This window comes from Sinohyriopsis cumingii, chromosome 4, assembly GCF_028554795.1.
Source record: "Sinohyriopsis cumingii isolate HCF-2022 chromosome 4, ASM2855479v2, whole genome shotgun sequence".
NCBI lineage: Eukaryota > Metazoa > Mollusca > Bivalvia > Unionida > Unionidae > Sinohyriopsis > Sinohyriopsis cumingii.
This window is the reverse complement of record NC_142964.1, coordinates 90,163,784-90,185,474: the sequence shown is the minus strand read 5'-3', so window position 1 is coordinate 90,185,474 and position 21,691 is coordinate 90,163,784. Positions and strand designations below refer to the sequence as shown.

Here is a 21,691-nt window from a genome sequence, read left to right as displayed (position 1 = left end):
CTAAAATTTTAAGAAACATCAACTCTGATGACTACTGAAACAACAAGTCCATATGGGTCTGATATCATTCAAATGCTTGGCTGACACATAAGCTTGTGAATGCAAATTCAACATGTACTGAAACTGTTCAAGGGAAAGAAATGCTTGGAAAACAGTTACTAGATTGTCAATGATTGTGGGTGCAATTTATCTCCTTTCTAGACTATGCAGGTAGGATCGCTTTCTCTGCACCAAAAGGACTAGTCACTTATACAATCAGCAAACGTCCCTGGATCTCTTACTGATTCAAAACTTAGAAACTGTTCAAAGCACCACCCTTTAATGCATTTACTTTGCATTATAATGTGAACTGATCTGTCCTGACTACTCTGGAGACATAACTTGGAAATCAAATCCATGGAAGCTTAAGTGGCTAAGTGTTTAAGACATTGAACTTGTAACCTGAAGGATAACAGGTTAAATTCCCACCATATGAACAACCTGGCTCTTCATTAATATGCATAGATCTTGCACATAAATGAACTCATCTGGTATCTTGTGCAGAAAAGTTTACAAATCTGATCAAAATCTGACCAGAAATATTACCTTTAGAGTATTCACAAAGCTCTGCCAATCAGATATGAAAATTACCTCATCAAACTGTTCAACAGTGAACTCGTCCGGCATCACCACAAGATCACTTTATTAGGATCACCTCATTAATGTGCTTGGATGTCTCTCAGAACGATTTTGATGATAAAATATCATATGGAAACTGGATCAAGATCTAATGAGTAACATGGCCTCTAGAGTGTTCAAAAAACAGCCAATCAGATGCAATTTCATCTCATTAATATGCATGTATGTTGCTCATAAATAAATCATTCAAGAGCTCAATGATATAAACTTGCATACCAAATCAGATAAAAATGACAAGAAATATGGCCTCTAGAGTGTTCACAAACTCAGCCAATCAAACTTCTCTTCATTATCACGCATGCGTACTGCTCATAATGAAACTTGTCCATGATATACCAAATCTGGTCAAAATCTGATCAGAAATATGACTTCTAGAGTGTGCACAAGCTCACCCAATAAAATGCAAGTTCTCTTCATTGTTATGCATGCATTTTGCTCATAATAAAACTTATCCAAAATATACAGAATCTGGTCAAAATCTGATCAGAAATATGACCTCTAGAGCATTCACATGCTAAGTCACCTCATTACTATTCACTGATGTTGTTCATAATCTAATTGATCCAAGATGAAATAAACTAATGTTACCAAATCTGATACAAGACCTTATCAAGAATATGGCCTCTAGTGTTCACAGATGCCAGATCACCTCATTAATATGACCTGATGTTGCTCATAATTGTACTCATTCAAGATCTCAATCATCTAAACTTGTTTACCATATCTGATGAAACTGATTAGAAACATGGCCCCTAGAATGATCACCATTCACAAGCTCAGCCAATAAGATGCAAGATCATCTCACTGTGATGCATCAAAGCTGCTCGTAATCAAACCCATCTGAGATCATGACATTATAAACCAGCATATCAAAATCTGCTCATAAATAGGACCTCTGGTGTGTTTATGAGCATGTGCTGTTAGATGGCAGATGATCTACAAAGGAAGAAAGACCATACTGGAAGTTCATTTAGCCTTTGATGAGATGAGCTAAAATTGAAGTTCAAAGTAGTATAAAACAGCAATGCCTTCACAAGACAGTTTGCAATTGATTACAAGGTTGCCCTTAAGAATGAAACTCTAAGCAAGTTGTGAAAAAAACAAGTTTTCAAACTTTGGTATGCTGTTGTTACAAGGTTACTTTCATTACAATGTAATGAAACTGACTAATCCTGATCATAAATTCGGACTACAGCCACTATGACATAAATCCAGCTTTTCCAAGTTTGATTCAGGAACCAAAAGAAGCTGCAGGTTTGCCCACCTAGACGGTAATCAGATAACAGTGATTTCCCCTTGGATAGGTTTGGTTTTGCATGTTTAATGCCATTTTTTCAGCACATGATGCTATACACAGCAGCCAGTATAATTGGTGAAAGAAGAACCACCTACCCATGGAAAACTACTGGCAAGCATTCTCACATACAATACCCAAACTGAGAATCGAACCCATATGTACAGAGGTGAAATATCAAAGACCTGTAAAGTATGCACCTTCAACCACTTGGTAAAGTGGGTTCCTCCTCTAAGATGGAAGAATTTCGCCAATTCCAATTAATCTAACTGTAGGAAGGCTGGGAACGTGTGGACATATTATGATTGGGTAATTATTACTGATGAATGCATTTCACTCATAAAATGGGTTTCTTCTTCAAATATATTGCCAAATTATAATCAGTGGGAATTAGGAGAATAGATACAAGAGTGAGTTACATCCCCAATCTATTTACCACAAGACAGCTCAATCTTAGGTCACTTAGTGTACGTGAAACACATCTTGAGAGATAAAGCTTGGATTTATTTTTGCTGTTATGGAAACCATAAAAACATTAAAGCATTTATGTGTTTTGGTACAAAACTGATTGACCTGGTGCTTTTCCACTATGTCAGCCAGAGAGTTTAATGTCACCAACATAGAGTTGGTTAAGAAGAACAAGAACTGGTTCACAGTAGATTGGAAAGGAGTAACTTAAGCTAACAGACATGTTTCTGTATGAAACTATTAACTTCGTGAAGACCCATCAATGGTACATGACAGTATGCATTTTGGAAGTCTAGGCTGACCATGAAACCATCGTCCTGAACTGCATTTAAAACAAGTTTCTTTGAACCTTCTGACAGTAGGGTACAGTGCAAATTTGAGATGTCCTATGCTCATGGTGTTACAAGTAAGCAATTTATACTGGGATAATTACTGTCAGAATATGAATGTAAGGGACATAAAATTGTTCAGAAAGAACATAATATTCATACATGTTTTCATGAAGATAAAAATGATAAACCATTAATTTTTATCATCAACATAAATATACATGTATCAGCTGGTGAATCATAAAAATTACTTTCACTTGAAAATGTATTTGTTCAATAACTAGTAAATTAGTCCTTTATTGATTGGGATGGAAAGAAATTGTCAAAAGTCATCTATTTCCTATTAATCTGAAATCTTTTGCTGATGTTTTTTCAATGACATGCAAACACTTATATTACTCTGACTCTAAAGAGACATTTGTTCTTTTCAGACCTTCAAACATTCACGAGTCAGAATTAAAAACATAAGAGATATTTACTTAGAGTCGTAATCAACTAGTCACCATACAGGAGGAGAATGACAAAGGATATTACTAAATTATATCATCAAAAAGGTACAAAACAAAATCCTTCCTTTTCATGCATTACTTACACTGTACCAGCAACTCATGATTCTAAAATGCTGATTATGAATGAGGTGTGATTCTCACATCTTTGTCACCTGGCACCTTTGTTAGCCTTTCTTATTTACTGATTATGAAATATGTGATTATCATGCTTTTGTAACCCAGCATCTCTGTTGTTTAAAGGACCACCACTATTTATCTGACCTTGGCACATCTGGTGCTAAAAATGTTTTTTCAGGTGACCACACAAATCATATGCTGCAAGCAGTTAAACATTGTAGCAAAGGAATATTATAACAAAAGCTTCTGGAATACAATCAGTAAGGAATTTAAATACTAAAACAGGGAAAATATATCCAAGAATATAATAAACAATCTTGACTGTACTTCCCATTGTGAGATGGCACAAATGGATATAGGTTTTGCAAGGTCTTGAAAACCAGAATGCTTCCAAGTGAAGCAAAAGCACTAACATATGGACAGGATATAGCACAAAAAATCTAATGTTTTATCATCAGGTAATGTATCTGATGCAGAAAGACAAAATGACTCGAGATATTCCTCAGTGAAAGACTTTCGTGTATTAAACAAATTACAAATGACACATGACCCCAAACATTAAGCATTTAAAGGATACTGTCTGGAATTTTGATCACGTGACCAACTCCAGACCATGGCTTGTGAAGTTCTCCCATGTAGCGAAGCCTCAGTTCATCTCCATGCATAAGCTTCATTTCTGAAAAGAAAAGAAATAAGGCTTGTATAGTTATGAATGTAACACATCTAAGTCTTCAGACTAAAAAAAAAGAAAAAAATAGAGCTCTCAAATAGACTAAGGTTTTAAAATCAGTTTTTTGTAAATTCAAGAAAAGCCCCTTTCTTCTTTTTATCTGTTAAGTTCTGAAACCATCTTGGACATTCTTCAGCAACAAAATTTCAAATGAGCCAATGTGGTAGCTACACTGGAGGTAAGACTGGTACCGCTTTCACTCAAACTAGACATTGTTAGAAGGCTTCTGGTGAAAAAACCCCGTTGATATGACCATCCGTTCTGGACAATTAGTGATAAGTTCTTCAATATTTTCATTTGGCAGCCATATTTGAGGTCAGATTGGCAAAATTTTCATTCAGGACCAAGGAGTAGCGACAAGATTTTCAAGCTGTCCACTATGATCACCATATTCAATATCGGATTGGCACAATTTTTGTTCCAGATCAACTAGACACAATGAGAAGTCTTCCAGTAAGAAACCCATTCAGGAGTAGTAGCAATAAAAAGATTTTTAAGATGGCTGCAGTGGTGGTCATATTAGATCACAACAGCACATTTTCATTTATGACTAAATAGATATCAGAAGTCTTTTAGTAAATCAACTATGTTGATGTGACCATCCATCCAGGTGGAATAGTGTTAACAAGATTTTCATGATGGTCACTGTGGTGGAAATATTGGATGAATGGGTAGCAGCATTTTTATCTTAGACTAGCCATACATCATAAATTTTGAAAAGCCCATGCTGAGAAGGCTTTACATTTATTAATAGTAATGACAATATTTTCAAAATGGCTGCCTGGAGGCTATACTTGCACCGTTTTCATTTAAAGCCAACTTTCTGTGAAGCCCTTATCTTGATATGACAATTCATTCGAGAGAAGTAATGACAACAAAATTTCAAAAATGACCACTGTAGTAGCGGACGTGCAATTGGGATCATTTTCATTTAGGACCAACTAGACATCATAAGAAGCCTTCTTGTGAAAGCCATATAGCTTTCCATTCAGAAGCAAAAGATCTAGTGGATGCCAGACTGGCACAATTTTCATTTAGGACCAACAAGGCATCATATGAAGTCTTGTTTTTAGCAAATTCCACGTACTAATATAACAATCCATTCAGTAGGAAAAGTGATAAGATTTTTAAGAATGTTGTTACCCTGTTGGAAATGTGAGCAATGCCATTTTCATTTACAATTGACTAAATAATGGAATGAATGTCTGTATAAAGTTTCATGGAAATGATCCAAATATTTCAGGAGGAGTAGTGATAACAAACTTGTGCTAATGGTGAGATGGATGGTAGGCAATGGATGACAGGCCACCCCATAAGCTCTTCTAGTCAGTGACCATCATTACTTTTTTATCATAAGCATCATTTGCTGTACAAATTTAAAAGAGATAGTATTCAGTATGTTGACACTTTTATATACATGAATACATAGATTTACAAACACTGATATGGCTTTTATAATATTTCAGGCAAATGTCCAAATATTTGAAATAAAAACTTATTTTAACTTTTTATGTTAGTCAATCTATATTCTCCCATTTACACTGTATATCCATCCAATTAAAGTGCTGTCTATGCTATTATTACTTCATGAAAATTAAAAGGTCATGAAATGTTGTTGTTGAAGGGATTAACGCCATATTTCAGCACACGATAGGCTATACGTGGCGGCCAGTAATATTGGTGGAGGAAGAAACCGGAGAAGCCCCGGAAAGAAGCACCGACTGACGAGAAGCTACTGGCAATCATGAAATGTAATCAATCTATGTTTATTGCCAGGTCTTATATATTTCACATCATTTATTAAATACATCTTTGGAAGTTATTAGTCTTTTTCATTAGAATGACAATGAATGCTAATTCCCTCCTCAAAACTTACCTACTGCCTCAAAACACCAAGCTGACGCTGTGGTATACAAACAGGAAAACAATAACAAATTAATCCTTTTTTGTCCAACATGCTAATTATGACTAAAAAATGCTCAAATTGCCTGACAATAAGATTTCTCAGCACTTCAACCAATGTGTAAATGACTTGGCTTTAAAGGCACCTGGTGGAAGTTAACAATTTATGCAAACCTCCCTGAAACATTAATTAAACTACTCAAGTCTTGGTAATCTTTCTCACAAAAACATGGTGCGACACCAGGTTTTCAATCTCCCGAGCTTTACAACCTAAACTGCATGTTTGGCATTAAAATATGACACTGTGGATTGTGTTCCATCAAAAATCCATGGTGAACATGCTGTCGATGACAACACAGATAATTCTCAAATTTCTCTAAGTCAAACCAATTTTAGATAACTAGGGTAATACTAGTTGGAGCCTCCTACTAGAACTGTATAATCTATTAATGAGAAAATTATTTAAATTATCACTTTTTAAAAAAAATGTCTCAGCTCAGTCTATTATATAAAACTGTTACCCACAGAGTTCAAGTTTCAACATACAAACAGAATCCCTTTAGCAAGGAAAATGCTTTTGTTCTTTATGTTATCAAATGAAAACTTTATCCCACTGATGCCATGCTATCATGGCTCCTAAATATAACTCACCCTCATTGGCCTTGGGTAGATGAAAGTAAGCTATTCTCTTCTTGTTCAAACCCAGGTCCCACCTAACAACAATGTTGTCCTGTGTTTGCGACTCCTTCAGCTTCTTGTCATAATCGGCCTCCAGCTTCACCAGTGGGCCAAAAATGTTCTGGTACTGATATGCATCATCGTATCTGAATACAGAGAAGCAGAATGTAAACAGATTTTCATGTTAATGCCTGAACCTAAACACATAAGTCAAAATCCCCAAGAAGGAACTAATGCTCTGCAAGATTCAAGTGAATTTCCAGGGATCCAATATGAATCAGATTCTTCTCTATAATTACTGAGTATTGAAACCATTTCTGATATTCTTATGAAACTGTAATATACCTAATTTGGCCACAAAAAATATTTTTCTTACATGTCCAAGTTAACATGTTGATAAGAACAAAATTTTGACCTTGAAACTAATACCATGAACAGATGAGCTCTGAATTAGTCTCAGGCAATATTATATAAGCCCCAAGCGAAATCTGGTTAAATCTATAATTATCAGCTTTTGGAAAAACAAGAGACTCCCTTTTGTCAAACTACCTTTTATTTAGCCAAAGTTAGTTTAACAAAAAAAAAAAATTTAATATAAACTTTTAAGCTAAGGTGTGGCTGGACAGACAGATAAAAAAAAATGAACACAGATGCCAAATTGAAAGGTTATGTCGAACATACAAACTAGATTACATAAAAATCAATTTATACTTCTGTGTTTACATCATAATCACATGCCAGTATAGATAGTAACCAAAATCAAGACTTCTGACCTTAAATTCAAGGTAAGAACAAAGAATATTATTTACTGATATGTGATTAAATATATAGTCTGGTTGAACTGCACTTGTAGATGTAAATATACACTGTGGTCACAAGCTGAAAAAAGTACAAAAATTCAAGCAATGACTTTGAATGGACTGGAAGGTAAATCACCATTTCCATTCAAAACATTATTTATTGATGGAAGTGAAAACTGGATGATAATGCCGCAATTCATTCAAGAGGGATAGCTTTAAGAAAGTAGTCAAAGCTGTCAATAGCAGCCACTTATGGTAAAAAGCAAAGCTATCCATTGCACACAGGTAACCACTGTACACAGGTTTACCTTTTAAAATTGTTTTTTTGAAACACCATTCACTGAACATTGTTATCATCATTATTACCATATCAGGGTACCTTATGTGCACTGTACAACAAATCACAATTAAGGCTATATAATGTTCCACTCAAGATTACTCTATCCTGCTCACTTTAATCCATCCAATAAATCAAATCATCAGCAACTTGAGTACATACACTGATCTTAGTTTGTTCACACTAGCAAAATCATATATGATTTAGTCAGTTGCTCAACTCACCAAGATCAAATGACAAACGACTGATGTGAGAAGCCTGTGATGAACAGTAAATCAAAAGAAACCATATATAGCTATTAGTCACCAATTAACTTAAACTTCAGCTATCTTTACAGATAAATTCTGAATCACAAATAACGAATGTTTTTTTTTTCAGAGATAGCTTTAATTTACATGCAAATAGATGACAACATCTTACTCTACCTGTCACACTGGCACAAAAGGTGACTTCAATTTTTGCTGCAATTACACAACTAATTTTCCTACCATCCAGTGAATAAATTGCTTCAAACATTTCTGACCCAATGGTAAAAGAAAACAAATAAATGTAATAATATTTGTCACATTTTGGGAGGTCATGTCCGATTTATTTTTATTTTGAATTAACTAGATACAATAAGAATTGTTTCAGTAAGACCCCATGTCAATATGACCATAGGGCTGTTCCAGTAAAACATACCTGGGACCCAGTGAAGGCACTTTTGATGCATGAGGACTCACTCATAGATGCCATTTAGAACTTTCTGATTATCTGAATATGAAATCAAAGTACCCTGGCATATATTTATTTTAAACTGCCTTCCCTGGGTGCCATGTACGTTTAAATGGAACAGCCTATACCATCAAGAGCCATACTAACAATGTTTAAATGGCTAGACATTTATGAGAAAAGGCAATAATAAAGTCTAAAATAAGCCACGACGACAGCAATATTGGACGTTTCAGTGGTGCTATTTTCATTTTGCACTGTCCAGACCTTGACATGAATATGCACATCAAGTTTCATGGCATTCTTTTTAGTGGTTTAGGAGGTGTACTGGTAAAAAACTTGTACTAATGGATGGACTAACAATCGCATACGTTTTGATGGACAACAGGCCATTGCACAAGCTATCTGAACCTGAAATCATGAAAATTCTGAGCCAGAGTTTCTGTGTTAGTATTGAGTTTTGTAATGTCACTTTTGATTGGCTGAGTGAAAATACAATTGCAGAGTTCCATGACTGGTATATGACCAGTTGAGCTAAATATTCCATACCGATACAACCACCCATTAGCAAAAGTAACAATAACAAGAACTTCTAAAGAATGGCCATGCTGGATGTCAGACTGACACCATTTCCATTTAGGACCATGAAGACATAATAAAAAAATGTTTTAGAAAGAGAAAAAAAAAAAACATGTTAATATAACCATCCAATCAGAAGGAGAAGCAATAATAAAGATTGTAATAACAGGCACCTCATGGTTTAAACTGACCAACACCAAAAATATTTTTTAGTGTGGTCTCTTTCAAATGGTGCTTTACAACATCCCCTCCTTTTATTTATAAGACAGAAACATCACCTCTCCCATAAAAAGATATATATCCATGTCATCATTTTTCTAAATGTAACATATAATAACACATCTTGATGTTATGTAAGCCAAGAAATAATGAACAAGGTGTCCAAATGTTTTCTCAGTCATTCAACTACACTATTCTGCAGTTTTCTCAAATAAATCAATATTGTTTCCATCACGAGACACACAATCTGACAAAGAAAATTTATTCAACTTGTCAATTATTTTAAATCTGTTGCTGCCATGGTTTGCAAAAGATGTAACTTTTTTTAACTTGTTTGTAATTTTCACTTTCGACGAGCATTCATGCAAGTTCCTACAAGTATGTAATAAACTTTATCTTTAGTCTTCAATCACACTTTTGCGATGCATTTTGTCAATTCTATTTCTTAAACAAGCCAAATCGTGTCTTTATCAGCTTCAAAAGGCTGGATCTGCAAGGTACTGCATGTACTCCTAATGTATTACAAGTGGGGAATGTACTGTAGTTGAAACAGTAACGCTTCTTATACCTAAGAAGGACTTGTTGGGGCTCTTCATCAACTCCTGGTTTTTCCAAGTCCTCTAGTGTGGCATCAGGATTTTCCTTCCATAACTCTTCCAGTTTGTTAATTTGCTGTGCTGAGATCTGGCGTGCACGCAGCTGCTCCTGGTCAGAAGGAACCTTCACTAGCCATGGCAAAAACTGACGATCCTGAATCAGCGGCTGCCACTGGGCTGGGTCCCTGAAAAGCATATATTTTTCCAATGAGAAGTCATACATGTTGCAAACCATTACTGTGGCACAACTTTTAACAAGAATACTCTGAATGGCACATTATATGCCCACAGTGTATGCAATAGTATTCTATTTGGACAAATGAAATTTTCATGTAGAAATCAGGTCTTCTTTCAGTCAGTAACACGGATCTTTGACACTAAATCAACAGATTTCTTCCTTACTAAAGGTACAAGCCATCCACAACGTTTTGGTTATGGCCAATGATACAGAACTAATATGAATGCCATGAAATTATTTTTGCTTCACTAAGTCACAATGACCTTGACTTCTTGATCCCAAAATTGTTAAGGTATTTCCTTGCTCCAAATGCAAGCCATACACAAAGTTTGGTAACTGCAGTTATTATATGCTCATGTTTTCTCTCTGTTAACTTTGCATTGTCAATATCATTCAGTATTTTACGATACTGAATTTGCATGCAATTGATATTGAACTCACATGAATAAAAGAACTACTTTCTATTGTAAACAAACAATGGACACAGATGCCAGCACTTTTTATTTATTTTATATGTCTGTTTATGAAGGTAACCAACTGAATGAATTAAAGCAGATGTACTTCATGTAGAATTAGCACATAAATCCAGCCCATAATCACGAAATTTCGTAGAAATGACAAAAAATGCCAAAATCTATTCATTCTAGATCAAATGGAAAAGTTGCAGCAATGCGCATTCATTCATAATGACTCCAAATTTCAATTTTAAGTAGACCAAAACGCCATTATCTTTTGAGAGTTATGTTTAGCATGCGACCAAGTTCAAATTTATCCGGGCAAAGTTTTGTGTGCATTAACACTGTTGTTGTGTAATGAAGAATCTGCACTTTGTGTATTTAGAATATGGCATACATTCAGTTACTTTGCTTTGTGTATTTTTATTTACATAATTAAGCCTTAGGTAGCATAAAAAAATGAGCATATAATAAAAAGGTTACTATATTTGTATGGGAAAATATGGACTTGTTTTGTCAGATGGATATACTGCACTCCCAAGGTCATGCAGTATTTCCATCCGAAAAACTCATTCATATTTTCCCACAAAAATGCAGCAACCTATAAATACTGGTTAACTCAAATGATTATGTATAAACATTATTTCTTTTACATTATAACAGTGACCATGACCTTTGAGCATTTGATCCAAAAATCGAAAAGGTTCTTTCTTAGCCCAAGTCTAAGCCACCCAGAAAGTTTAGCAACTGTAGATAGTGGACAATTTCAATTATTATGTGGAAATGAAATTGGTAACAGATGGATGGATATCATAACATAAGTAACATAATACACTTCACCTTATGGTGCACTGTAAGGGTAGTAAGCATTTCCAAGTCTATGCAGCTATCAATGACTTAAAAATGCAAGACAGTTAATTTATGACACAATATGTTGCATGATAACAGCATCCAGTGGCATAATGTATTCTCAAATTTATCTTGGTAAACTTTGCATTTCAAGCAGAAGGATACATATGTAGTTACATTTGCTTTTGTTGGTTTAACACCATTTTTCAGTACTTAAAAAGCTATCTGTGGTAGTCAGCATATCTGGTGGATCAAGAACTAGGTAAGACCCATCAACCCAAAGGATGCTATGAGCAAGCTTTCTCACATACCCATGTAGGCCAAGCTGAGACCTGAACCCATGAGGACTGAGATGCAAAGTTGGAGTGATCTGTAAAGATCAGTGCCTTAAACCACTCAGCCACCCAAGGCCCCATGTAGAGAAACCTCCCCAAACAAAACACTACAAAGACCAAACATTTTGGCCAACTACTGCAGTTGGCTAGTATACAAAGGTTTACTTGCTAACAGGATAGCTTTACTGGAACTAGACTGTGGCCAGGTTATGGTGCGGCAATTTAGGGAAGTTTCACAACATTAGTAATGTGATACAATACTTTTTTTAATAAATATTACAGACCTGCCAACCCTAACGAGTCCATCTCATTAAGGCAGCTGATTTTTTTCCGTAAGACTGGCCAGTTTTCAGTAAGGTGTAATAAAATATCAAAAACCGCTACTGTAAAGCTGGTAAACGTAATTAAAAGTTTGATGCATCGACAATAAACATTATGTTTAACTGAAAAGTTGGTAAAGTAAGTGTAGACTTTATTTATCACTAGTACAGTTGCACAAACTCTAGTCCCAAACCCTATGCAGCTCAATGGCTTGTTGCAATCTTTCAACTTGACATAATTCTTGGAAATTGTGTCCTTTCCAGCTTTTATTCACATGAAGCTGAATACTCCTTTTTATTCTTCCGTGTTGATTTTTAACACTTTTCTAGAAGCTTATTTTCCCTTTCGCATTAAACATGCATCGCTTTCTGGATGCCATTTGAAAAAATTCTATAATCAACAGTTTGATCATGCAGATGCTTCTTATGAACAAACAGTTTGATCATGCAGATGCTTCTTATGAACAAAATGGTGCAGTTTTAAGCGTCTGTGGTGCTGCTGTAAAGTTAGTCTGGTTCCCTGACTAATTTTACTAATTCTAAGATGAACCCTGGATCCAAACAAAACACGGATGAACCAATTATCCAGATGTTTTGGCAACCATCATTTTCCTGTAGTTTTTGCTAGTATGCCGCAAGTCTGTATTTTAAGGGTAATTTTCTTAAGACTTATGGCAAAATCGTAAGAGTTGGCAGGTCTGATATTAGTAGACTGAAGCTAGTGATACAAAATAATGGCACAAAGTAAACATAAAGCCAAAGTGGACCAGATATTTCTCACATGGCTTATATAACCTAATAGTTCACAGATGATTCTGCAACATTAGGCTGCTGACAACACCTGTTTATGACGGCAGACAAATTGTTAATTGAAAATCTTAATTCAGTGTTACATATGTTACTGGATAAGAACCATTTATATCACTGGAAATCATCCTCATCATTCAAATAATCTTGCATCTTAGGCACAATAAATAACCAGATTCTCCAACATATGTGCCTTGTCACCCATCAAAGCTGAGAAGTATTGACTGCGCTGCCATTTTCATAGTAATGGATAATGGACATATTAAAAAGTACCAAGAAAATGTATCACATAATATTTGTAAATTCCTAACATAAGTTTTAAGTTGTTGCTTGTTGCATTTCAAGTACACAATAAATGGACACATTTTATGAACATCTTAACCATACTGATGGTAATGCTGCTTTTATTCATTATGTAGTATGCAATAGATTTGCTAATTGTTATCCGGTTAATAAAAGAAATAATAAGTTAAATATCTAATCTGTCCTGTTATGCAAGGTACAAGTAAATGACTGCAATAATCCGACAAGCAATATTTTGAAAGGAGAACTGACAGTTAACTTCCAACAGTTATTTTATAGAAGATACAGATAGCCCATTGATCTGTAACTAATTTGATGTGAAAATGAAACATTTCAAATTTGGGTTACTTGACCTACAGGACTGGCTGAAGAGCATATTTTGCAACAACAACCGTAGAGACGTTAAAGAAAATTAATGTGACCCAAGTCCAGGTGTAGTCAGACCCATTCCACCCTGAGGTCTGATGTGCTGCATTGAAATAGCAAATAGCTTTAAGTCCAGCAGAAACAGCAAAATATGCAAGATATATGAATGAAATTTCACAAATAAGTAAGGTACATGCAGACCCAATCTGCCGGAGTCGTCAAATGGGAGTTGCTGTCACTCACATGTTAAGCGCAGCACAAATAGTACAAAATTAACGAAGATCACCAAGTTGCATAAAGCAAAATCTATAATACACAGATAGACCCACTGCTGGAGACTCACCAGTTCATATCCTTCAAACTGCTGAGGGTGGCACATGGCTGACGGCACAGAAGCACTACCACTGAGTCTGCCTTGGCTGGGATGAAGCCCAACAGAAACACATTCCTGCATCCACAATTGTAGCACTCTAGTACCGTCTCTCCAAGGGGACCATCCTTGTGTAGGGTCACTTCCTTTGCTTTAGCCCTCACCAGGTGATTAATGATGTGACTGAAAGAAAACAAAAACATGCAAGTATTTTATGAAGTTGTTCGAAATTCCATTTAAATCTTTTGTTCTGTTGACACTTCTTGTTATATGTTGCACCCTACACACACATTCTGGTAAGTGGCCTTGAGTCATAAGTCATATATTTATTCTCTTACAAAAAAAAAAAAACAACAAACATTTTAAATACTTTGGTGAAAAAATATTTTACAATGTCACTGACCCTCTCATGTGGATGCCTGGGCAAGGGACAACAGTAACACACCACTCAAATGGAAATCACATGGGCAGCTTATGTACAGTTTGGTGTACCCAGCTGTTTAAGATATGTGGTTACAGACCAGATGAAGTGGTCAAGCAGATGAAGGGTATCCTTCTATCCTCTCACTAATGAATGGCAATAACAACAAGAATGAACACAACATCTATGTGGTCAGTAGTCATCTGGTCTATAAATACCAGTAAAGCTAAAAATTATGGCACAGAATCTGATGTCATAAAATTTGTGTTACATCTTTCAACAGATGATGTTGTGAACATGTAATTGAAGTGAATGCAAAGAAGAAATTTTAGTTTTTATGTTTAAGATACAAGTCTGGATATGGATACTATATCCATTAATGTGTTGCAGATGTAACAGGATGTCATTCCGCTTTTTCACAATGATTTTGTAATACATCAAATGTCTATCCAAATGAACAACCAATTTTCAGGTGGGTGTAAAAAGCAATCATATCTCCCGCCACGAGATGTACTCAAATTGACACATGATGTTCAATAAACATAATTGTGTCCATCTTTTATTCACAAGAATCTGAATATTCCTTTTTATTCTTGTGTTGATTATTAACATTTTCGGGAGGCTTATTTTCCATTTCATCTTAACATGCATCACTTTCAGGATGCCATTTAAAAAAAATTCTATAGTCAACAGTTTGATCATGTAGATGCTTTGCATGAACAAATGGGTACAGTTTAAAGCATCTGGGATGCTGCTGTAAAGTTAGTCTGGTTCCCTAATTAATTTCACTAATTTTAATATGAAACCTGGATCCAAATACAACACATATGAATCAATTATCCAGATTTTTCGGCAACGATCATTAACACGTAGTTTTTGCTTGTATGCAGTAAGTCCGTATTTTAAGGGTTATTTTCATAAGACTTAAGCAAAATCGTAAGAGTTGGCAGATCTGTTTTTGTGCCACAATCGCCAGAAATAAAAATTACTCAAGGGAAAAAAATTATAAAAGCTCCACTTTTGTATCAAATTTAGGGTGTTAGTCATCTCTGTACTTGTACACATTATGATTTGTCAAAAGCACATAAAAAGAACTATAAAATCATGTCATGTTATTGTCATCATTAATATCTGCAAATGCAACACAATTTTCCATATTTTTTAAGCAATTTTCTTTTCGTGTGTACTTCTTAAGATGATGTGGTATCAAAACCAAAATTCTGCAGATTGTATTGCAATTTGTTGAACTTTAAGAAAATCGTGATCAAAATTGTTAACGGAAACTTTGAAGTATCACTTGCTTTATCATCAAAAACGGTAGATAGGACCTGGAAATTTTAATCAACACTATGAAATATCAAATTTAAAAATAGGTCATACAATCGATATTCCTAGAACACTGCAATAAATGAAATGTAAGGAAATTTTTATCAATGAAGATGTCACATGATTATGGTATTCCACCAAAAAGCTGAAACTTTTAAAGGGGGGGTCTGGGGGTCCTCCCCCAATGGGTTCTTGAGGAGTAGCACCCCGTTACAATCATAAAAAACTGCTCCTGGTGCAACTTATGATCATAATATATAACAAAATAATCATCTGAAAAACTAACCAGAAAGTTTCAACCTGACTTTAATAATTTCACAATATTTATTGTCACATGAATTTTTATCCAATACTATTGGTGATTAAGTTATTTCATGTGCATGTCAGTGTTCACATCGTAAATAAGTCACAAAAATTTCTCCATAACAAATCTGTAAAATAAACATCCAAGTACATCAACTATATACAAATAATCCTATACATTCACTTGTCTTTTTCTCCAATGGACACAGCCTGTTGACATTTCAGTCGAGCTCTTTGTGCGGCATTGGCAAAGATTTGTTTAGCCTTCCTTTTTGAGCTCAATGTGCAATCGTTTCTTTTCCTTCTCAATGACAGCATTTTTCCTTTCAAGCTGCTGTTTGTATTGGTGACATGCAGTGTGCATATTCTGACAGAGAGCTACATCTCTTCTCTCATGCAAGAAATCTTTCTTCTTATAGTAATTAACTGCAGTTTTTCCAGATGACTTCTGAGCTTCAATTTTTCAGTATGCTGCTTCTTTTGTAGATGCCATTCCTAATTCTTCCAACTGCGATTAACATAGAGAAGAGGTCACAAAATGCCAGTCCTCTAGCATCCAGTTTTCTTATAAACTGACCAACTAAATTTCCATCAAATTTTCACGCCAGCCATTTCCAAAACTTTTTTAAACCTTTACGTAAACTTCTCATGTCAAGGTCTCTCTCAACAATTCGGGACGACATTTTTTGCAAACTCACTTCTTTCCATTGCCATCAGTTTCCATTACAAGAAGATTCATTGGATGAATTTAAACATTTAACCAATCAGAATACTCTTTACAAGAGTCATGGGCTAACTAATATATGGAATGAATATGTTACAAGGGTCGTTGCAGAATGGGACCGAACAGACCGTTTTAAAAAACCTGGATCAGAGATGATTAAAAAAATGTACTATATCAAGAAAAATCAGATTCAAGTCAGGAGAAAAGTGGAGACAGTACTTTGATAAATAAATACAAATTAAATAATTTTGTTATCAACTGAAATTTGTGTTCTAGTTCCATCTTTTATTTTCTCAGTGCATCAATCTACCGTTATGTCTGCGAGCATTTCTCTGAGAACCTAATTAAGTGCCAACCATGTTTTGATAACTGACTTCCGGAAGTATTTGTTGCATTGTTGCACTGAATTAAAAGCTGACCTCCTTTGTATTATCATGTTAATTATGTCTTTTGAATCAAATAAAGCAGGTGGAATAAAAAGTTAAAAGACACGAAATTCCTACAAACTTAAAATCCAGCCACCCCGGTCCTTATGTCGGGTGATCTCACTTCATTTGATTAATCGAACACTTATAAATGTTATTGTGTATGTAACATAAACTACCTAATTTAACTCTTTCATATAACTGTGATAAAAAATAAGCAAGCTAAGCAAAATGAATACTTCGTAAAATAAAGAGCTTGATGTCACAGATACGAACCATTGTGGGCAAGCGAGTTTCAGAGAATTCTTGTACTTGCACTTAGAGATATCCTCCAGGATGATAAGAAGTTTCATTGTTAATTCCAATGAAATCATGACATCAATATTGTACTAACTGAGCAATACAAAAATTGAGTTTCAACGTCGACAATTGTCTCATGAAATAAATAACACGTGTTTTTGAACATAAAGGAATCTTGTTTGGTAGTGTAACAACAGCTAGTCTAGTTCCCTGCTCTGTGGACTCCCGATTTGGCAAGATTATAGCAAATATCACAAAGGGAACCAGACTCGTCAACAAAAAAAAAGGCAGTGATGTAATACAGTGGGGTTTTTTTTTGTGTACATGTGATAGATGTTGAAGCCAGTTGGAAAGATCTTTCATATGTTGGACATTTTGAAAATAAATGTTATTTAAACAGAATAACGAACAACTTAATTAGAAAAAAAGCATGTTATTAAGAATTATTATCAACGAGGATTCAGTCGATGAACAGCACAGTTCCCTAATGCCCCTCCCCCCCAAAAGCGATTTTTTTTCAATTTGTGGAGGTCCCTTGGTAACTTGAGCCTCGCTTATAGTACAACCTATGTTTGTGGACACCATTGTGCACGAGCTATCGAGGGAGAGGTGTATTTAGCAAATACTTTATATATCTATGTATGTGCCCACAATACATCTATCCTATCTCATGTGTTTAATAATCTCATGGACACACATGTATTAAAGTTGATACAAAAATCAACTGTTGTTAATATTTTAAGAGTAAAACTAATTATGTACCAGGAGGGTTCACCACACTTATGGAATGTACATTGATAGTCATATGGCTGAACACCAATATACTTTCAACAGTGATAACAAGTTCAGACCACTTTCAGAATTCATCTAAAATCATTGTAAGTAGTAGATTTGCTGTGGGATTGGCATCTTTGCTAGCCAAGGTGCAGATAACCCTATCTACACCTTGGCACATCAAGTAGATATTTCTGTGCTTCGGGTCTGAATTTCATTGGACAATCCACCGCATCCAATCAAAATTCAGTTGTTCAAATTTGAACAGTGTTCCTACATGATTGAGAAAAGGGGAACACACAAACTGAACGGACTGATAAATAAGTACTCTTCCAGTGCTGGATCATGTTTTCACAAATACCTTTCACCCAAATAGACCTCTACTGGCTTCCCTCTGGTACATAGTCATACTTTCGATGTTAATCTTACCAAGTATCCTATTTAGCTCAATTGCCACCACTGTTTTTGGCTGATATATAATGAACCATGCTATTGGTTAGTTGGAATTATATACTAAGAGAGGCAACATACAAAAACCAATAGATGTTGCTAGGACAAAGCACTGATATAGCTGTTCGATCCACCAAGGTGTAGATAGATTTATCAGAACCTTGGCTAGCAAAGATGTGGGACTGGTGCTGGTATAATGGTATGAATTGTACCTAACCCAGATGGGTTCAGTTTAAGGTGTATGGAACATTGTTTTCAGATGTAAAAGTTATAGTTTCTGTCATGCCTTAAATAAAGTGTAGTCTCTTGGCAACATGTGAAATTATGTTAATTTATATGTAAACCATATTTTGTAATTTTAATAATTTATTTAAATGTAATACACAGCACTCAAAATATATCTGTTGCAGCTGGACAATTCTTATTCATGTGTAGCTGCAGCAGAGTCATCTCTCTTCAATGGTTCTGTCCTTGTCAAATTGTCATCCAATGTTCTCTTTGACAGTGTGTGACATGCATGCTAAGGTAGAATAGAAAGTATATTTATTTCACCAAAACAGTAGCACTGAGGTCAATGGGAAAACAGTTGGTACTCTTGATACCTGCTTGTTATTGCTCCTCAGCACCCATCACTAATTCTACTGTGGGACTGGTACTCAGCAACATTCACTGAATCCACTGTGGCAGAGGTTTCATTATGATTCTAAAATTAGGAGTCCAGGACACGTATTTTGGGAAAAACAGGAGTCCCACCAGCAAAAGTGACAGTCCCCTACCATAAGCATATTGGGCATACGTATAGTGACTAAATTTCAAGATGAGAAGAACCAGTGGTTGCAAAATGAGTTTAATTTTCTGACTTCTGAACACCACTGACAGAGCTCTTGTTTGTTCATTAGAGTGAGAGTCAATTCTGCCAGACGAAGGAATGGTCTTATTCCAAGCACTAAGCTAGGCATCACAGACTTTCTTTTGTTCTATGCGACCTATTAGTTCTAGCAACTTTAGCACTCTGCTGAATCTCATTACAATCTTCATCAATTTGCCTTTTATCCCCAAAATACTTATCCAAATTTGCAAACAGCATTTTGCCTAACGCTCAGTACTGAGGTCACATGCAATACTTATTCAACTACTCTTGGAAATGAACACAATAATGAAAGCTAATACTCTTATACACATGTACATAACCGGGTCTTTCTACCACTGAATTCAGTCATTGTAACTATCAGCACCACTGAGCAGCTAGTCAAAGTCTTTGAACTTGCTGCCATTGGGTCATGTTCTTCTGATCTACTCTTACAATGTCAACATGTATATCTGGAGGTCTTTCAGCCACTGAATGATCTCATTGTAAATATCAGCACAGCTAAAATGATCAATTGAACAACACATATTCCCACTCAGGTGGTTGAGGCAGGACTGGCAAGCACTTGAATTTGCCACCAAGCAATTGCGTGCGTACGGAGGACTCCTGCATAAGTGATTTTCTGCATCCCAGATAAAACATTTGTGTCCAAATATGCATGCTTAAGCATTTCCGAGACCTGTGAATGGGATTGATACCTGGCATCAATTTGGCTGGTACTTGACATTGTTTCCCATTTAAGGGATGGGGAGAGTGCTTAGTCTTATCTTGTCACTGCAGCAAAGACGAAAGTTATGTCTTTGTTACGTCCAGTTTTATATTACAATTTTACGCAGGATAAAAAATAATTATCCAAGTACTTGATGTGTTGATCATTTTCAATTACTCAAGAGATCTGTTACTCATTTGCATATTTATTACAAGATTGCTAGATATTTATATGAAAAAAGATAACTAGAAAACTGTATCTTGATACAAAACCTCCTGGAATTGATTTTACAACTTGCACAGATTTTATTACAACTGAGCATCTAAAAACATAATGTGTAAAAGGTTTACTCTCATTTTGGGGAAGAGAGATTACATAAGAATTTAAATATAAGGCAATCATGGAGTGGTTCCTGAAATTTCATATACAGTATATGAATTTTTCTTGTACATAGAAAAATACTTTTCTTTCTGGTAAAAGACACAAATAAACTGAGAAAAAGTTTATTATCATTTTGGCGAAGAGATCGCATATGAATTATGATATAAAACAATGATGTGGCTCCTGAAATCTTAAAATTTAAAACAAAAGATGTATATAAAATGTCAACATCACAGGTTCACCATGGTGCACAACTACAATGGGACAATGCCCACCATCCTAAAATCCAGTATCAAGAAAATTTGGTCATATATCGTTTAAAGACATCAAGTGAACTTTAGTATATCCTGGAAAAGCTGCAAAATCTTGTGCATTAGATGCATAACAATAAGTTATTGAGAAGTTACATAAATTGGTAGAAAGCTTTCTTACCTTCCTGAAGTGTTCCCACGGCCATTGCAGAACCATTTCTTGGTAGTGTTGCAATAGACAACACAAGACGGGTCATGAACACCACAGTATCTGTAATTTTAATAAGATTCTCTATTCATTTTCTCTGACTTCATTTTCAAAATTGGAGAAATAAAATTTTATAAGGAAATAGCCTGAGATGAGTGCTTTTCTCCCATTTTAAAACAAATCGGACAAGAAATAATAATCAAACTTTAATCATTTTTTCTCTATCGTATCTTGCTATTCTTGCCCTCTGGGCATACAAAACACCATATGTTAAGTATATTTAATTTGTATTATTTGTTGGCATTTCTCCACAATTATATGTACATCTGTATTTTATACTCCAGCATTGTCCAAAAAACCAAGTTAATATTATATGTGACCAGTGACATTTATTTTGTAAACAACACAATACATAGCTAATATTTCCATATGATTGTGGATTAAATACTGAGATCATTATTAATAGTAAACCTTTACTTCCATCTGAATGTAATAGATTAGTTTTGCACTTGGAAATTCCTAGACTTGTCAACTTTTAACGTATTTGGAAGGAAAATGACT

The 21,691-nt window shown here is 35.1% G+C and overlaps 1 protein-coding gene across 1 annotated transcript in view; it reads right to left on the bottom strand.

Moving 5' to 3' along the window:
- The window catches only part of LOC149801643 (regulator of nonsense transcripts 1-like), an 81,873-nt gene that overhangs the window by 51,100 nt on the left and 9,082 nt on the right, over positions 1 to 21,691 (bottom strand). The window contains exons 3-7 of the mRNA XM_089955914.1: positions 21,104 to 21,193; positions 13,964 to 14,173; positions 9,920 to 10,132; positions 6,679 to 6,851; positions 3,973 to 4,071 (exon numbers count right to left, since the gene is read on the bottom strand). Of these exons, the coding sequence (XP_089812040.1) occupies positions 3,973 to 4,071; positions 6,679 to 6,851; positions 9,920 to 10,132; positions 13,964 to 14,173; positions 21,104 to 21,193 (785 nt within the window). The remainder of the gene's footprint in view (positions 1 to 3,972; positions 4,072 to 6,678; positions 6,852 to 9,919; positions 10,133 to 13,963; positions 14,174 to 21,103; positions 21,194 to 21,691) is intronic.